At 36.6% G+C, this 17269-nt stretch overlaps 1 protein-coding gene across 4 annotated transcripts in view; it reads left to right on the forward strand.

Annotated features, from left to right (window-relative positions):
• Positions 1-17269, forward strand: part of HIBADH (3-hydroxyisobutyrate dehydrogenase) — an 85635-nt gene that overhangs the window by 15173 nt on the left and 53193 nt on the right. For all 4 annotated transcript variants that reach the window (XM_072854075.1, XM_072854076.1, XM_072854077.1 and 1 more), the window contains one exon: positions 801-922. In XM_072854075.1, coding sequence (XP_072710176.1) covers positions 801-922 — 122 coding nt within the window. The remainder of the gene's footprint in view (positions 1-800; positions 923-17269) is intronic.

The following is a 17269-nucleotide window of genomic DNA, read 5'->3' on the forward strand; positions in this document are numbered from 1 at the left end:
TACTTACCTTTTTATAACTGAAAAATTATGTCGTTTGATTTCATGGTGTTTGCTGGTCCAGTGGGCATTAAATCACGGTGCAATTGAATGGAAAGAGGGGTAAAAATATAATCCATTTTTTATTGCTGAGGGCATTAAAAAAAATTCACTTTCATTGCATTTTTTTAAAAACATATACAACTTTTTGTATTCTACATTTTGGGATACAATTCTTCTGCCTAAATTTACTAGCTGTCAGTGGTAAAACTTAACATTTTTGTCCTTGCTTCGCTTTAAATCTGCAGTGGGCTTTTGTGGTGTTAGTTATGGTCTTTATGTAGAATAAATTGTAGCAATGATTAAAAATGCAATCAGGCTATTCTGATAAGAACTTGATATATTGTATATATCTAGAAAGAAAATTATATTGTTATAGATGAAATTTTACACTGTATCAGCATTTAGTTCAGTTGCTTAGAATGCATCTTAGATGATATATATATGATATACTGCTCAAGGTTGCATGATGGCAGGTTTTCCTAGTGCACCCTTTTTGTGTAATTTTTTTATAATAGTGTTTAGGAAGAACATCCTTTTTTGTGTTCAGGTTTTATTGTGTTTTGAGTCATTCAAAATCATGCGGTATACATACTCAGGAGTGTACATACTGAGCAGATCTTGCTCAATAGAGTTTAAAACTTTGTGTTTATTAGTGTACCAAAAAGTGTCTGTACATTTATCATGCTGAGGAAAGCCAGTGCTATGGTAATAGCTGCAGATGTCTTGTGCAACAAATACTTAATAATTAATCTTTATTTTAGGAAAGTGAAGAAAGGCTCATTGCTAATAGATTCCAGTACTATAGACCCTGCAGTTTCAAAAGAATTAGCCAAAGCAGTTGAAAAAATGGGAGCTGTTTTCATGGATGCCCCAGTTTCTGGAGGTAAGTCTTCACTGACAGTTTACCTCATACTGGACATGTCTCTTTGTTTGCAATCTCAGCCACCGATTTGTACCCTTGTTGGTACATGTTGCTTTTCTTTGCAGTATATGTGCAGTGTTCTTTTTTTTTGTTCCATTACATTAAAGAAATATATGTTATTTTAGGAATATTTTTAGAGTATGGGAGCTTTTGTTAGACCTAGACAAACCGAGCTTTCACGCGATATGGTACAGTGGTCCTTTTAATTTCACTTCTTTCAGAAAGTTATATTTTTATGCAGGTAGTTACATCTCTTCAGTCTCCATCCATTTCTTCCTGTTAGCGAAAGACTCTTTGGTTACCATTAAGCAGTTCTGCTACTTTTTCATTAATTAAAAAGGATAGAAGGAAGGGGGGAAGAAAGGATTTAATTGTCAAGAAAAAAACAGAGCTTTCCTCTGGTTTTATAACAGTTGAAGAATGTGGGTAATATTCTTGTCTATTCTTGAAGTTGCTAACTATTGTTCTCATGAGTATTTCATCTCTTGGAAGAAATAATATAGAGCAGGGAAGTCTTTAGTTTTGTGGACAGAGGAGAGCAGAAGCATAGAATTAAGGTTTTGAAAACAAAACCATAGCTGATTGTTACTATTGTTGAATTCTTCTCTAAAGCCCCTAGGATTGGAAGGTGAGAAAAACCCATTTTTTACAATGCACTCTAAAAATTAATGTAAGTGGCATAGTGAGAATTCTTTATTTTCCTGTCTTTAATGAGGTAATTCAGAGAGTTACACCTGAAAGAGAATAAAAATGCAAAGGGTAGAATCGAATTTAGCCTTACAGAGTTTGTCAAAGGTATGATGCACAAGCTAGAAAGAGCCTAGCCTGAATTTCAGATCATGAAGATGAGTGTGGGTAAGGAGCAAAAACTAACCATCTTTTTAATTTTCAACTGAAAACTAAGGCAGGATTTGGCTACACACTAGATGCCAAAATCTTCATCCAAATTCTAATGTGAACAGAAAGTAGGAAGACCTGGGTAGGTGATATTGAAGAATATAATGGGGAAGACAAGATTCTTGCTTCCCAGCCAAAATATTAGTCCTTGTTTTATAAAGTTAGATAACTTGTCAGCCTGGGAATAAAAAACACAGAAAAAAGTATGTTGTGGATGGATTATATATCTGTCTAATCTTTTTCTAAACACAGCATGGTCTTCTACTTACCGGTTGGGCAATTCTGACATCTTTTATGTGGTTCTCTTCAATCCCTTTCCCCCAAATATGTTGTTTACCTGAGGGAATTATTTACCTTTTGGAAACATATGTAATTTGTTTTTACCCACAAGTTTTTGCTTTAAGGGTGACTATGCTAAAACTACAAAGAAAGAAAGAAAGAAAAGTTTGATTCCAAAACAACCCTAGCTGTTTGGGGGACTTTGTTCCTTGAGAAAATGGTAATGCCGAGACTGGTTTAATGTGATAACATACAGTTGACTATTCTGAATACAAGTGGCTTTTTTGGTGTTAGTGGTTTATCTGAATACAAATTATTTGGTGTTTAGTGTCAGTTACAGATTGAGTGATATTCTGAAGGAAGGGGAAAGAATTGATACTTAGCTTTCTAGTACATAATATGTTTGAGAATGTCAAGGAGCGCTCTGTACAAATCATGTTTAAAATGGGCAGTTGCTGGAAATGTGGAGAAGTTAAGTATGTTAGAAAAAACTTCAATGGTATACTTTGTTCTTTCCATCTTTCAAGACCTAACACATCAAGTCTATGGGGTATTTTTGTATGTCCTGACTGCATTGTTGGCCTTTAGACAAAACACTAAATGGAGAAGTATGCTCAGCTCTCTAGAAATTGGCAGGCATTATTCTGTTGCTGTGCAATGCAATAGACTTGGCAGGAGTATGAGGGAGGGCATTTGTGGGACGCAGTGAGGAGGAAGAGAAAACAGTATGCCTGAACTGTCATCTTTAGACCTGTCTGTTTACTAGCTGTTATTGGCAGACAATTCCACTTGTGTTTTTAGGTATTTGGGTGTTGCAGGATGGACGTTAATGTTCATCTGCACTGTGAACAAGTTATTTCACAAACTAAATAATATTTTGAAAATTGCTTGGTCTATAAACCTCATGGAGAAATAATGATGATTTTAATACTGTCTTGACATTGTTAATGAAGTATCTTAAGGCCTATCATTAGTGCCAGATTTTACTGGCTTGTTTGCAGCTTTACGTCTGAAAGATTCTTTCCCTTGATCTTTTTCAGATGGGCCTGTGTGCCAATGTAGTAGTGCCATCTTCTTCATATGATTGACCTACAGCATTTACTTGCAGCTTACAGTCAGGACCCATTAAGTAGAAGTTGATGCACCAAGTTACTATAGTGTTGTTTTGTATTAACTGACTTAGGAAAATACTTCTCATCCCAGTAGTTGCATGCAGATTATGCTGCTAATGCTGTCTAGAGATAGCAATCGCTTTACCCTGGGATTAGGATCTCTTGCAGGTCCACATGAGAAAGTTGTGTCACAGTTCCCAGTGCTGCCCTGATTTCTGAGCTTTGTGAGCTTATGACAAATGAGGAAACATCTTCAAAATCTGTGTTTATTTAATATATCTTTTTTTAATTCTAGAGGAATAAATTTACCTTTTTGCAAAGATTGGATTCTGCATCTTTTGTATGTATAAAAGGCTTTTAAAGCACACATTATCACAGAAGCTTATTTAAAACTGACTTATGTTGGCACTGAAGACGCTACTGGCTGAGTAAGGGATCTAAATTTAGCCTTTAAGAATTGTGTCGAGTTTGTCCTCCCACTGATTTCACTGAAAGTATGATACAGACTCAGCCTGCAGTCCAGAGCAAACTTTACTAGTACTTTCACTGATACTGCTGTAACATTCCTCTCTTTTTAATTCAGTATACGAAATATGCATTATCTGAAGTACAGTGGGTGAAATGTGGGGTTTTTTTTATTTCTGATGTGATGCTTTCTTCATTGTAAGCATTGTTAGTGTTCATATATTACCTTTTCAACTTTTTTTCCCTTCCACTGACTCTTGAAATTATATCAGCTCCTCTTCTGCTCAAAATATGTTGTACTGCATTCTGCTGGAACTTCACAAAAAGATGTGACAGCTTGATTTGTTTTTCTGTTTTTGGAGTTACGGATAAACTGTTTTGAATTCTTTTGTAAGTATGGTTCTTTAGATCCGATAATGAAACTTAGGTAGATCTTTCCCCTCACTGTCTACTTTAGCCACGGTAGTTGTCAATAAAAAAGTCAGACTGCTAATTGTTAAAAAGAGCTGTCATGTAGAGAGCTGTAGTCATGCTAAAATGGTAATAAACAGTAGAATAAAACTTTTTTGTAGGAACCAGGCTGGAGCTGATTAGAAAAGGTTGGAGTTTCTATTCCAGCTGTCATTTCAAACTATTTCATCTTATAGTACTACTTCCATAAGCTCCAGCTAACCATTAAGTGATGGAAAGAATATTAGTAGTAACACTGACAAATTGAGACTTCAGCTCTCTGGTAATGGAGTAGAATGTGAGTCCCTGAAGAGTGAATTGCAGACTTATTCCCTGTATGGCCAAATCTGTACTTAACATGGAGCAAAAAAAAAAAGAATGTTTAGAAATACTGTGAAGATCTTTTCTTTGATTTCCTTTCAAAGAGCAATATATTTCATGGTTCCAGCTTTAAAAAAAAAAGGACACTTTCTCAAAACTGGACAAGTGAATGTATTTCAATGGCATGACCAGACTGATAGCAGAGATTAAATAGGCCAAACAGAATAATTGGTGAACATGTTTCTCTTCCTTGAACCTTGAAGGTTTAGTGTAGTGTCTTTTCCAAGGGAAGCAGAGGAGGGGGCCTTGCAGAAGAGTTAAGACTATGTCTGTGCACACTGATGCTTGCAAAGATGATTTGAAAAATGTTTTAAGACTAGACTAAGTAATAAAAAATTAGTTGTTTAAACGTTGCATCTCAGCTTGTAAGTTCTATTGTAATAAGAAAGCATCATCAATATGTTTGCCAGAATAAAGTTGGTTAATAGACCTCTCTTCTGTTGGAGAGCCTTTATAGAGCTACTTTTTAACTGGCTTTCCTAGATTGTATCTGCTTTGTTTTTTAGCTTTGTGCATTTTTAGAGAAATGCAATCTTATGACTTTATGGGAGTGGAAGAGTTAGTTGGTTGATTCAGCATCTCTAATTTGAGAGATTATGTACTTTTTTAATAAACAGAAGTCATGAAATAAGGAATCTACTGTATTCAGTGGTATAGAGGTTTTGTTTGGTTTTGGCTTTTTGGCCTGCTAACGCAGTGATTGGAATATCTGTTAGGATCCTTGAAACACTGTCAAGACAAAGCAGGTTCATGAATTTAGACCTAATAATTCTGACCTATCCCCCTCAAGGGCAGGTGTTCCTGTTGGTGAGGAAAAGATCTAAAGGCATAGCAATATTTGCTCCATTGTTATTTCTGGATTTATGCTTCTATGCTTTATTTTTAAAGCCTGAATGCATGTACTCAGAATGGCCACAATGTTCTCTGTGCTTCTGGTACCAAGCATAGCATTTTCACCTCACTTCTGCTCCTCTTCCTCAATCACTCCATGTCTTGCCTAATCTTTTCTTTCCTAACATGTTTCTTAATTTCTCTGTTTACATTTTTTGCTGAATGCATCTGATAATATTAATTTTTTGCAAAGTTTGCGATCTGGAGATGGTAGTAGAAATTACAATGTACAACTTTAATGTTAAAGGTGGTATGAAACATGTTATTGAGTTATTCTGAAATTGAAATGAGGTAAAAGTACTGCAGGAAGTAACTAATAACAAAAAAGGGAAGGATTGGGTGAACTGATTTAAGGAAGCTGAAATGAGGACAAAGAAACACTTTGAAATCTGAGATGCTTAAAAAGCTTCTGATTCTTAATAACTTATGTTTTAAACTATTTAACAATACTTACATTTGTCAAAATAAAGCTAGTTTAATAGACCTCTTTTGTTGGAGAGAAGATGGAAAGGAATGAAGATCTTGAAAACGTTACACATTGGGAAAATGCGTATTTTGACACTGGGGAGGGAGAAAGTATAAACCGTGTGCAGAAATCACGATGTTGGCAGAAGCTGCTGTTGCAGAAGAGTTAGATAGCACATTTACTGATGTGCTGACTTTGCAAGGGTTTTTTTCTTCTGTATGTCTATTATGCTTTTTATTTCATTTTATGGAGAATGCAAAAGGTAGCAGAAGGCAAGGAAGAATAAACAGATTTGTTGAGCATATCAACTAAAAATGTTCTCTGGGGTGGAGACAATTGTTCCTACAATGACTAAAAGAGTGGAATGACTGATTTTATTAAAGTATAGTGTATATTTTGGCTATAAAACTGTGTGTAGTCTAGCCAACTAGTGACCGATGTGTAGGGAAACATATCTGTCTCCATTTATTCAAAGGTGTAAAGATGAGTTATTCAGGCTGTCCCAATGGGATATAACCAGGAATAATAGGCTGGAAATTATTAAGGAAAGAAAAATGCATGCTGTGTCTAGCAGGAAAAACTTCCTAACAACATTCTTCATACAGTGTGGAATAATTTTCCAAAGGAGGTGGTTGAAGCCAAATATCTCAACATGCTTTAAACTGTACTGGGCAAAGTGCTAGGAACTATTCTGTAGGGAAAAATCTTTAACTGGCAGGAGGATGGCTACATGATCTAATAGGTCTTTTCCATCTCTAATGTCTACCATTCTGTTGTGTTCTCACACATGGTGTTCAAAAACAGTTAACAGCAAACTGTCCAGATGGAAGTTAAAAATCCCTGTGGCACTCTTTGAAAAAGAGTAAGGGATAACTGCAGAATTAGAGCCAACATTCCTTTTCTCAGTAAAACTGGTTCTAATATCCACAGCTGTATGTGAGCTGTTACCACATTCCTAATAGCTGCTCTGTTTGCTTGTGGTTACTTTAATGCTAATAGCTGGCTTGTCCTGTCAAGCATTCTGAGATACAGAGTAAGAAAGATCTTCAAATTTCAGCCTGTCATAATTCCTAGGGAATAAAAATTAATTTCATTTCATTTTTTAAATTTTGATTGCTTCTTCTAGAGAACTTTTAAAGTTAAGGAGTTGCAGGTGGTGTTTGGAAATGTTTCTGGAACGTAGTGATGACTTTGAAGCTTTCTACAAAGTTTGTTTTGGTTTTAAATGTTCATAGGCTTCTTTTTCTCTCTTTCTGCTCTTTAGATGGAGCCTCTTGTTCAAAGTGTGTATTCTTCTTTTAGTCAAAAAACCTAGCATGACTCCTGTGCTTGGGACGCCAGGGATGATGAGCACCAGACCTTAATAACTCCCTGACTCCTTCTGAGTCCTAATTCCGTACTATGCTAAATGTGGATGGCACACGTGTCAGCACCGAGCCCAGCACCATGGCACACCAGAGCAGCACGTACAAACTGGAAAGCACAGCACGGAGTAGAACTGGGAGTATACTGTGCCTGCACAACAGCCTTCAGTGTGGGGACAGTCCCCACCAGCTACGAGCACTGAAGGTGCCACTGGAGAAAATGCAACTTGCTCTGAATCTTAATGCAAAGCAGTTGTACTTGCAATTTAGTGTTGCCTTAAACAGACTTTTTCAGTCTGTGGGTGCAACTCCTGTTGTTTAAAAACAAAAAAGTCCCGAGAAACCTGACTTAAATGGATTGGGTAATTGTTTGTAAATCCCCTAAATGGCTGAATCCAGGATCAGTAGGAATGAAAGCTGGTCTTCTATTGACCCCCATCTGGATGATGTTAGTATTCTGGGTTATTTGTGTTCCTTTTTAAAGTCATGGTGATGAGTTGGGCAAGGATGGGATTTATATGTGACAGTATTATCTGACGATTCGGAGCCATTCTAAGTCACGGGTTCATTGCAGAAAGTTCTCTTGTAGTGAAGGGCATCTTTATGTTTTGACAACTCTCTTAAGTTGTGCTAATAAAAAAGGGAGAATGTTCTAGCAGAGGTACTCCTTCTGCGCTTTAAACAAATACCTGAAAATTACTCCATGTTTATAGTGCTTACTGTAGTATTGCCAGTTGTGAGACAATTCAATAGCTTGAGCTTTTGTCCTTAGCAGGACTGCTCCTGGTTAATCCACAGAGACCACATAGAAATATCAAGATTTCCTAATTCTTCCTTCTCCAATCACATTTTAAAAAAACATGATTTATATGATTAAATACAAGTCTAAGGGAAACAGTATTGCCTTTTACTGCTTATCTAAATGATAAGCATTTAGAATTCAGCTGTGAGCATACAAACTATGTAAACATTCACCTTTCAGTTTGTCCAACAGTATTTAGTCCTATTGGCTCACCACTTCGATCTACTGAAATGCAGAACAGAGAAGAGTCATGCAGTTCCAGAGCTGAAGAAAGAGTTTTTAACTACAGTTCTCTTCATGCCAAGCACAACATAGGACCTGAAGTGAAAACAAAATTACTTACTGCACTGTATTTGACCTACATCTTTAACCCTTAAAACTTAGTTATCGTTTTCATTCCTGTAGTTTCACTGGGACACAGTGCAGGGAATTTCTTAGACTTTAGACAGCTTTAACCTGTATCTGTTCATAAGAAGAGTTAAAGGGTGGCTTGACAGGAACAGAGTAAAGCATGGAAGTGTCACCCTAATGCTGACCCTTCAGTTTCTGTTCCTGGTTCTGTAAGCAGTTGTATTTTAATTATTCAGTATAGTGGAAGAATGTTAAATTTGTCTCCAGGAATAATGGCCAGGGGGGGCGGAGAGGGAAGTGTGAAACACTATATAACAGTTTATTGAAACCTTTATGTATTTTAAATAAATCCACGTAATGATTTGAAATTATCCCTTTATGTTGTTTAACTGTTGGTAAACTAATGGGGTTTTTTAATGCGTAGTTTAGGTCATTGGCAACAACACTAATCTCACCTGTACTTACTATCCATTTGCTTTATTTGATAGGAGTTGCTGCAAACCGTGTAAGATCCTAGTTACTCAGTAACTGTATAGTTTAACCATATGCAGTCAGAAACAACACATTTTTGCTGTCATTTTGTTTTCAGTCTGTGTTTCCTTTGCTTTCTGAGAATGTATGGTGGGAATGTGTGGCTCGTGGCTCTGAGTATATTTGCCAGTGGGAGTACAGGGAAAGTCACGTTGACTTTTAGCTCTGGCTGAGGAGTGTACTACTTGTGTTTCATTTGTGTTAGATTTCTTGGTTTTGCTTAAAATCATGACTTTTCAGAAATCAATATAGAAGTAACTTGTAGATAATCTGTACAGGTATATGGCTATACATAGTTAGCTCTTCAAACTTGCTTGATTTCTGATGTCCAACATTTTTCCGATTAAACTATTTCCCAGAATTGCTACAATTGCTAGTAGTCTGAAAGCAGTATTTGGGAGCAGCTAAATGCTTTTTGTCTTGAATAAGGCATTTTACATCAAGTATGCTGGAAGAATAGAGGTTTCCTCTCTCTTTTAAAAGTTGGAGGACAATTGAAGAAAGGAATTTTCGGTAGCGCGCTATCAGCATGTGAAACATTGTTCGTAATAGAGCTCTAGTTAGAGTAAACTAGGAGTGTGTGTAGCTTTTCTATTTCCGCAGATACTCATCTTAGAATTTATATTAGCAGGGAGTTAGGGGTGATGCTGGGGCAGTGGGAAGGTTTTGTAGCGGAAGCGCTAAATGAGAAGCCGATGTGAATTTGGCAAGGAGGAGAGTTTCCTGAGATGGAGCATCCTCTTAGCAGTCTCAGCCTGAATCCTGGCTGCCTCTGAGGGCTCCCACCCTGTCCAAGATGGAAGCTCCTGCAGAGAGCACTAACAGCATGCCTCACTGCCTCAACGTATCAAGCTAAGGCGTGGGGCTTGACTGCTGTTAAACAATGCAATAAATGCCTCCCAGGGCCAAAATGAACATACGTGATCACCTAAATGCATCATTCCTGTGCTAGAACAAACTGGACTATAGGAAGGCATTTCTATTCGTGGTGCAGCGACTGGCACACCTAATAAAGAAGGTGGTGATTAATCTGTTACTGTGTGGTCACTGACACTTTTTCCCCACTGTATTAGTATGCTTAGCAATTCTTAACACTAAATGTGACTATGTGCACTTACTTAGTATGTTGTTTTCCTTAGTAGACAATTATACCAATCTTGAATGGAGCATTTTTTGGTAACTGGGTTAAAGGATTCTTAGAAGATTGAAACAGTAGGCAGCAAAGCTTGTTAAGGAGTTTTTATTTTACAAGCCCTCAAGAATTCAGAATATGGCTTGCTTACTACTTAAAAAAGTCCAAACGTCCCTTATAGACTCCATTTCAGAGCCAGCATCAAATCTATGCTATACTTGTCTAAAAATCCAAACATGCACTCTTGGCCGTTACTGTTTACTGAATCAGAACCCTACTGTTTCCACTTGCACTGTATCTAATTTATCCTAAGTGACCACAAAAACTAAAATTATTTATATGTTGGCACCTAACAGCTCCACTATAGCTAAGGGTCTGTTGGCATTTCCATTATAAACCTTCCCTTTGAGAGGTTTATAACTTGGCGGTTTTACTTTTGCTTCAGGCTCAAATGTGCCATTTTCATCCAAGCACAAATTCTTCCACAGAATTTCATTTAAATCAGTTTGGCCATTATTTATTTTAGAGTGTGTATGTTGGGGAGTGGAAGGGAACACACTATTTAATTTTGGTTTCAGAAGCTTTTGGTCAGACTATATAATGAAAGAAAAATGGTGCTTTTTATTTTATTTTGTAGGTACTTAACCCTTCCTTGGATATGTCAGAGTTACTAAAACTATGCTTTTTCACGTTGCTTCCAATGCTCCTGTGCCACACATCCACTCCCACTCACCCACGCGTCTTGCCTGCCCCTACCCCTACCCAATGGGGGAGCATCTCTGGCTTCTGGCAGTGAAAGGTTTTGGAGAGAGTGGATGCAATAACATATCGTGGATGTTCTGTTGAGAGGCCTCAAGCCAACCAGTCCAAACGAGGAAACAGATGGAGCTTAATTGGAAAAAGACAGGCCGAATGCAGTTGTCAGTCAAATGTAACCCTATGTGGTTAAGAGTGGCATTTCCTATGGCTCTGCCATTTCTTGTGGGATGTGTGTAAATTACTGCTTGGGTGCAGTAATCCTTGGAGTCTAAAAGTGGTGTGAGTTGCCATTTTCCCTTGCTCCTGAATGCTGAACCACAAAGGAATTTCAACTCTTTTTTTTAGTAATAAATTCTTGCCATAGTACTGTATTATTATGCTAATTAAATTCTTGCCACACAAATAATACGTGTCTATAATGTTTCAGTACTAATCATAGTAACACAGTACCAGTGTTCTTTTACATCGTGGTTTAAGAATACAAAGAAGGGAAATTGTGTACAGAGAGGTAGAAGCTTTTATTAGACCAAATAATACAGCTGAAAATAGAAAACAAGTTTCTGAGTCACATTGTGCAAGAAGCAGTAAAGTACAATGGCTTTTTTTTTTCCTTTGCTATTGAATTACTCACAAGAAGAAGCTACTCGATGGAAGACAAAGTGGGGATAGGATATGCGTTTTGGCAGCTTCTTGTGTACTCATAATTTTGGGGTCTTCTTTTTTCAGGTAGTTCATGCAGATTACTGTTTGGACAAACAAATAATAAAACTGCTTTGCTGTATTTTGTCTTCTGTTTGATTAACAAGAGGGAGAAGGGAAGCACGAGTATAATTAATTATGGCGGCTGATACCAGCAGCTTATTGAACCATAGGGCATTAGATCCCATTGAAGCATTTGAAAGTCTTCTCCATCTTGCCTTTTTTTCCCTAATTCCAGATGTTAATGAATGCATAGGTCAAACATTCCAAATCTTGAATGTTTTAGAGACAACTCATTTTAAATTTTATTAGTTTATTTTTAGTTTGTTGGCATTAACATTTAAAAGCACTGAAGGCTAAAACTTTAGTATATATTAAAACCTGCTATTTTCAGCTTTACACTCTGGAAACAGAAGCTTACAGAAACAGCAAATGTCACAAGACACATGATTCGTTCATCACTATTGAAACTTTAATTTTATCACTGGTATCCCTTTATTGCTAATGATCAAGAAATTTAAACTATATGCAGTCATGGGAAAAAAATCATTAGAAGTACCTTAATAGAGCACATCTGTAAAGCTCCAATTCAACATGAAACACTTAAGCATCTACTTAAGTCCATCCATTTCAATGGGAATTTAGTTCAAGTTGAAGAGGTGTGTCCTCAGTGTCTGTTAAGTGTCTGTGGGGTAATCAGTCTGTCTTATACTACTGAGTTACTATATTTGAAACTGAAGGGTTTCAAAGCATTATGTAGAGCTGACATCCTGGGCATGATTTGACTGGGCTTTTTATGCAGCTATAAGCTAATTGTTTTAATTATTTGGAAATATCCTTCATCCCGAACTAAACATGGAGGATTTATTATTTGGTGTCACCTAAGTTCAAGGATTTATTGTTTGCTATTTTCAGCATCTAGCCTTATTGATATATTATTTAAACCTTGTTGAAATATAACTTGGCACAATGACTTATAATCCTTTCTGCCTTTCTTGGAAATGGGATAGTATTGGGTTAGAATATTTTATGGTTATTTTCAAAGCAGGGTCTCCTGCAAACATGACCTTGAAGCAGAACTATGTATTTAGGCTTTGCAAGTTGTTGTGTTTCATGACTACTCTATTTATGTCTCTTCAGCACAACAATGCCTGACTCACTTTAAATGCTGTCCCTCACTTCCTAACTCTCTAATTGAAGCAGAAATACTGTCCATTTTTCCTCTCCCTTCATCCATTCTAGGTATATTGCTGTTTCTCATGAGGTCGCAGCTGGGAATGAGCATTCTTGAATCTCTATCACTTTATTCTGTAACAACTTGAGTATCCTCTACACTGCCTGATGAAATAAAACACATTTTCTAAACTTGAGTTGTTGCCCTGGATTTTCAGTGACAAAATATACAGGATTTTAGGGGGAAAAGAGAACTGGAGAAGGTTTATTAGCTGAAAGGTACTAGTCTGTAAGTACCTGGTGTAGCCTGCAGTTGCAAAGGAGTGTTTCTTTTATTGGTGTATGGCTTTAGTGTAGAGTTTTAACTGCTCCTAACGCTCATGTAGGTTGCTGAAACCACTCAACTTTGTCTGCAACTTTGCCAAGTGTTATTAGAATATGTACCTGTACTGACAACTCTCACTAGGAAGGTATCTACCTGCTCTTGGTCACCTGCGTGTGTTGCTTCAACTGGATCTGAACTTCCCAAGCTGAGGATGTGCTTTCGGAGGGCAATACAACTTGGATACCTTAGAACTCTGGAGCTAATTTGTGCAGCCCATCATTACTTTGCCTCCCTAATCAGATAGTTCCTATGAAAGTCAACAAATTTAATTGTCACTATGAATAGGTACTCACTGTGATGAGATAGAACTTAATAGTTTTTATGTATTTAAATAAACTGCATGGAAATTAAGCTTAGGGAGGGGGAAAATTAAGCTGGAGAAGTCACAGTTCATGTGTGAAGGCCCTATTTGTAAGTGTTGCACACAGGTGTCACCATTTTTCTTTTCCTTAAGAAACAAACAAAAGCAAACAAACTAAAAATGGCCAGAAAGATGTAAACATGCTCACAAAAAAACAGTCCCTGATTTTGTTTTCTTGTGTTAATTTTCATATATTTTTGGAAACTTCTGTAGTTTTTCCCACTATTTTAGAAATTGTCAACATTGGCTCACACTTACCTGTATTTTGGTGTACGTGTTCACTATTGAAGGATTTTCAAAAGTGCACGAAGTGTATTACATGGAGGTGTTGCTGTTAACTCATATGGGAGGTTATTTCTAAAGATAAAACCTGTGGCTTAAATCTGAAGTTACAGGAAAGACATACAATAAATCTGGTGTATTTAATTGATGATAGTGGAAATGCTATCAACAAATATAAATAACTACTGCCCCTTCTAAAATATAAGAGATTATAAGAGAGTAACTTATGTTATTACAATACAGTAAAATCATATAACTTTATATGAATTGGTGTTTTAGTTATCAATAGTTAATATTTGAATGTTTAATTTTCTCCTTCCTCTTTACATTGACTCCAGGTACAGCTCAGTCAGCAGCAATTTCTTAGTATGAGCTTCTTAATGAGCAGAGATGTTGCAAAATGAGTTTTATGGACTTTCTTCTCACTTTCTCTACTACTGTAGTATATTTTAGACCTCTTAGTCATATAGAAAAGTAAATAAGGATTTAATTGCAGTTCTCCACTCAATGCTAAGCCAGATACTTGGCATGCAACTGTCATAAGAGTTTCTTTTCTCTGCCTTGCAATGACCTTAACTTGACCTAAAATGACTAGTTTCTGTAGGGATTGCAATGGCTCAGGCTCAGAAAGGTTCTTGTCTTGCTACTTGGTGGTTGCTTCATGTGTGTATGTGTTTTACATGACATCATAGTGTACTATCGGTTCCTAACAAAGACAGAAAACTAGTTCCACATATTTTAATGCAATTTGCATTAAACTGCTTCCATATACTCAGTGGAGCAGCGGAGACATCTAGACACTGTGTTTTTCTTTTTAAATAGTATATGCTGGAAATACAGTACGTTTAAGATCTCTGTCTGTCTGTTTCATTACAAATCCATTTAAAATACTAATCATAATTCATGTTCCCTCATTCTTTCCACATTTAGGGGTGTTACCTGGGTTTGGAATAGCCAGCTGTCTCTAACACTATCCGCATTTTTAAAGGAATAAGAAGTCTTGGCAGACACTGGAACAATTAATTGGCTTTTTCAGCCAAGTCAGGTTAGGAAAGTATTTTGAGGGGAGGGGGCCGGGTGGGAGGGGAATACAACCTCCTGGTTTCAAGTTTGAGTTCTATTAACCCTTTAGGAATGGTAGTCAGACTTTTTGCTAAGCACAGTTCTCCATCTCTGACAGTTGGGAAATTTATTTCTTAAGTGAAAAGATTCAGGACAAATGTTTTATTAGGGAGAGATGCCTGGGATGAGGTGGCAAGTGCTGAATCTAAATCATGATGGATTTAAAATCTCTGAGGTGAAATAAGCATTAGAATCTGTATTAAAGAACTCTAAGCTCCTGCTAGTATATACTTTCAGAACAGAAGAAGGAGGAAGGTGGCATCTGAGGCACAGGATGATGCTATCTTCCTATAGAGTTAGGATAAAATATTTCGGTGTTGGACTTGCTGACCTCATTCCACACCTTGGCTTAACCACAGATGCTTAGTTAATATTTAATTCCCAGCTCCATAGGTTTGCTTATTTTCATTCTAAAACCAGAACAAGTACTGAACACCAAATTTTAATTACATGTATGTCCTTGCATTCCTGAAATGTTTTGTTTGAAGTATTGGAATTGTTACACAGTCTGCTTTTTCACAGTTCTGTGTACCTTTTGGTGCCAATGAATCAATTTATGGCAAAGAATTTTCAATGCAGTTGCTTTTAACAGTTGGATGCTCTTGTTCTGAAGACTGTTTGTTTGTTTGTTTCAGTTGTCCTTTATGGAGTAAACTGCTAGTAGTTTAGACTGGAAACTGTAAAGTTAAACTTTTTGGAATCGTTACTGCCCCAACTGGGAATATAAACGATATTGAACAAAATTTATTTAGCCTATTAAAAAGTCAGCCTAAAACTACATTTAATTAGTTTACACTATTACATCACTTCTAGTGGGGAGCAGAACTTATGCAGAGTAAAAGGACCTCTATCAGGTGAGCTGACTGTGGCCCATATGGGGCTTTAAGATAATGATGAGTTTAAATTTCCTCTTAGAGCTAAGTGAGAATAAAACTGGAGGCAATAAATACTCTTGGCCAAAGCCATTAAATGAAAAAGCTGGGAATTCTCCAGCTCTTGACTTAAATTGTTTGTTTATCAGCTGGCGCCTAGTCTGGAGTCAAGAGCTGGAGATTTCTATCTGTGACAGAACTTTGAAACTCTTGCAGGACACTTTCATTTTAACTTAAGGTAACTTGAGTTTATAGCTTTGGCTTTAAAGATTACTAATGATTTACTCATTTCCTTACCATTTAACCAGAGAGGACTTTTTCCCAGGAAGGGATCTGTGTTTATTTAGGGCCTTTGTCTGCGGAGGGATTAAAAGGCAGCCCACCAGCATTGTGAACTTGATGGTAATAAAAGGTCACCAACACACACCATAAAAACGTTCTTACTATGGAATTAATTATACAGTGTAATTTTACAAAGCATTTCAGTAACCCTCCTTTTAGACTTCTGCTGTATTTGATTTTTCCTCAAATGGGGAAAAATTCCACTTTTGGCTTTAATTGTGCGAATTAGGCTCTGTGTGTATGTGTACAACTGTTTACAGTATAATATACTCATCAGCAAGTTCGACTCACAGTTGAAAACAATTGTCAAATTCCAGCTGAAGTTAGATCTGGACATGTGAACTTTAAAACTTAAAGTACTGCACACTGGGAGCAATAGAATGAAAAAAGACTTGTTAGCTAAGAAATGCAAATGATTAACTTAAACATTGTTGCCATGTTTGGTATTTTTATAGAATATGGCATATTTTCCAAGCCATTAAGCACTGTTCAAACAGAATCCTGTTGTTTTTCCTAAGCCGCCAGGTGGCATTGCAGCCCAGCCTGCTCAAAAATTGATAATTTCTAAAGATTTGTACAGAAGGCATTTCTCCCCTCCACCCCATTCATTTTCTCTAACTTTTAGGGCTTAATTTAGAATATCTGATAATGATTATTAATATTCCTAAAAACCAAAGTGTTTTAATTATAGATTTTGTTTACAAAGGTAAAAAGTGTTAAAATTGCCATGTCAGGGTATTGGCAAACCTTTTTTTTGCTTTGGTAAGGTGATAGCAACACAATTATGTTCCTATATAACTTAATGAATGAGCTTAGATTCATCCACAGTGAAGGTCACAATAATTTCTTAAAAGCTGTGGAGTGGACAGGTGTAGAAGAATACATAGAGGAATCCATGTGGTTTTCTGTATCGAGTGCAAAGATATCTTGCTATATGCAAAATAAAGATGAAAAAGTACAATTAAGAAGTTGGGGGTTTTTCCTCTTTTGCCTTAAAAAGATATCTTTCCTCCATTTCCAATTACCATTTAATCATACCCTCCGGGCCTTTTTATAAATGGACAAAATAAAGCACATACCCCAGAAAAATAACTAGAAAATCATCTTTCACCAATTAACTAAATTATTAAATAGCTAGTAACGTGTCATGTAGCCTCTTTGAGAAATTTGATACAATAATGTAGTCAAAAAC

The sequence above is a fragment of the Ciconia boyciana genome, chromosome 2 (genome assembly GCF_034638445.1).
Source record: "Ciconia boyciana chromosome 2, ASM3463844v1, whole genome shotgun sequence".
Lineage (NCBI taxonomy): Eukaryota > Metazoa > Chordata > Aves > Ciconiiformes > Ciconiidae > Ciconia > Ciconia boyciana.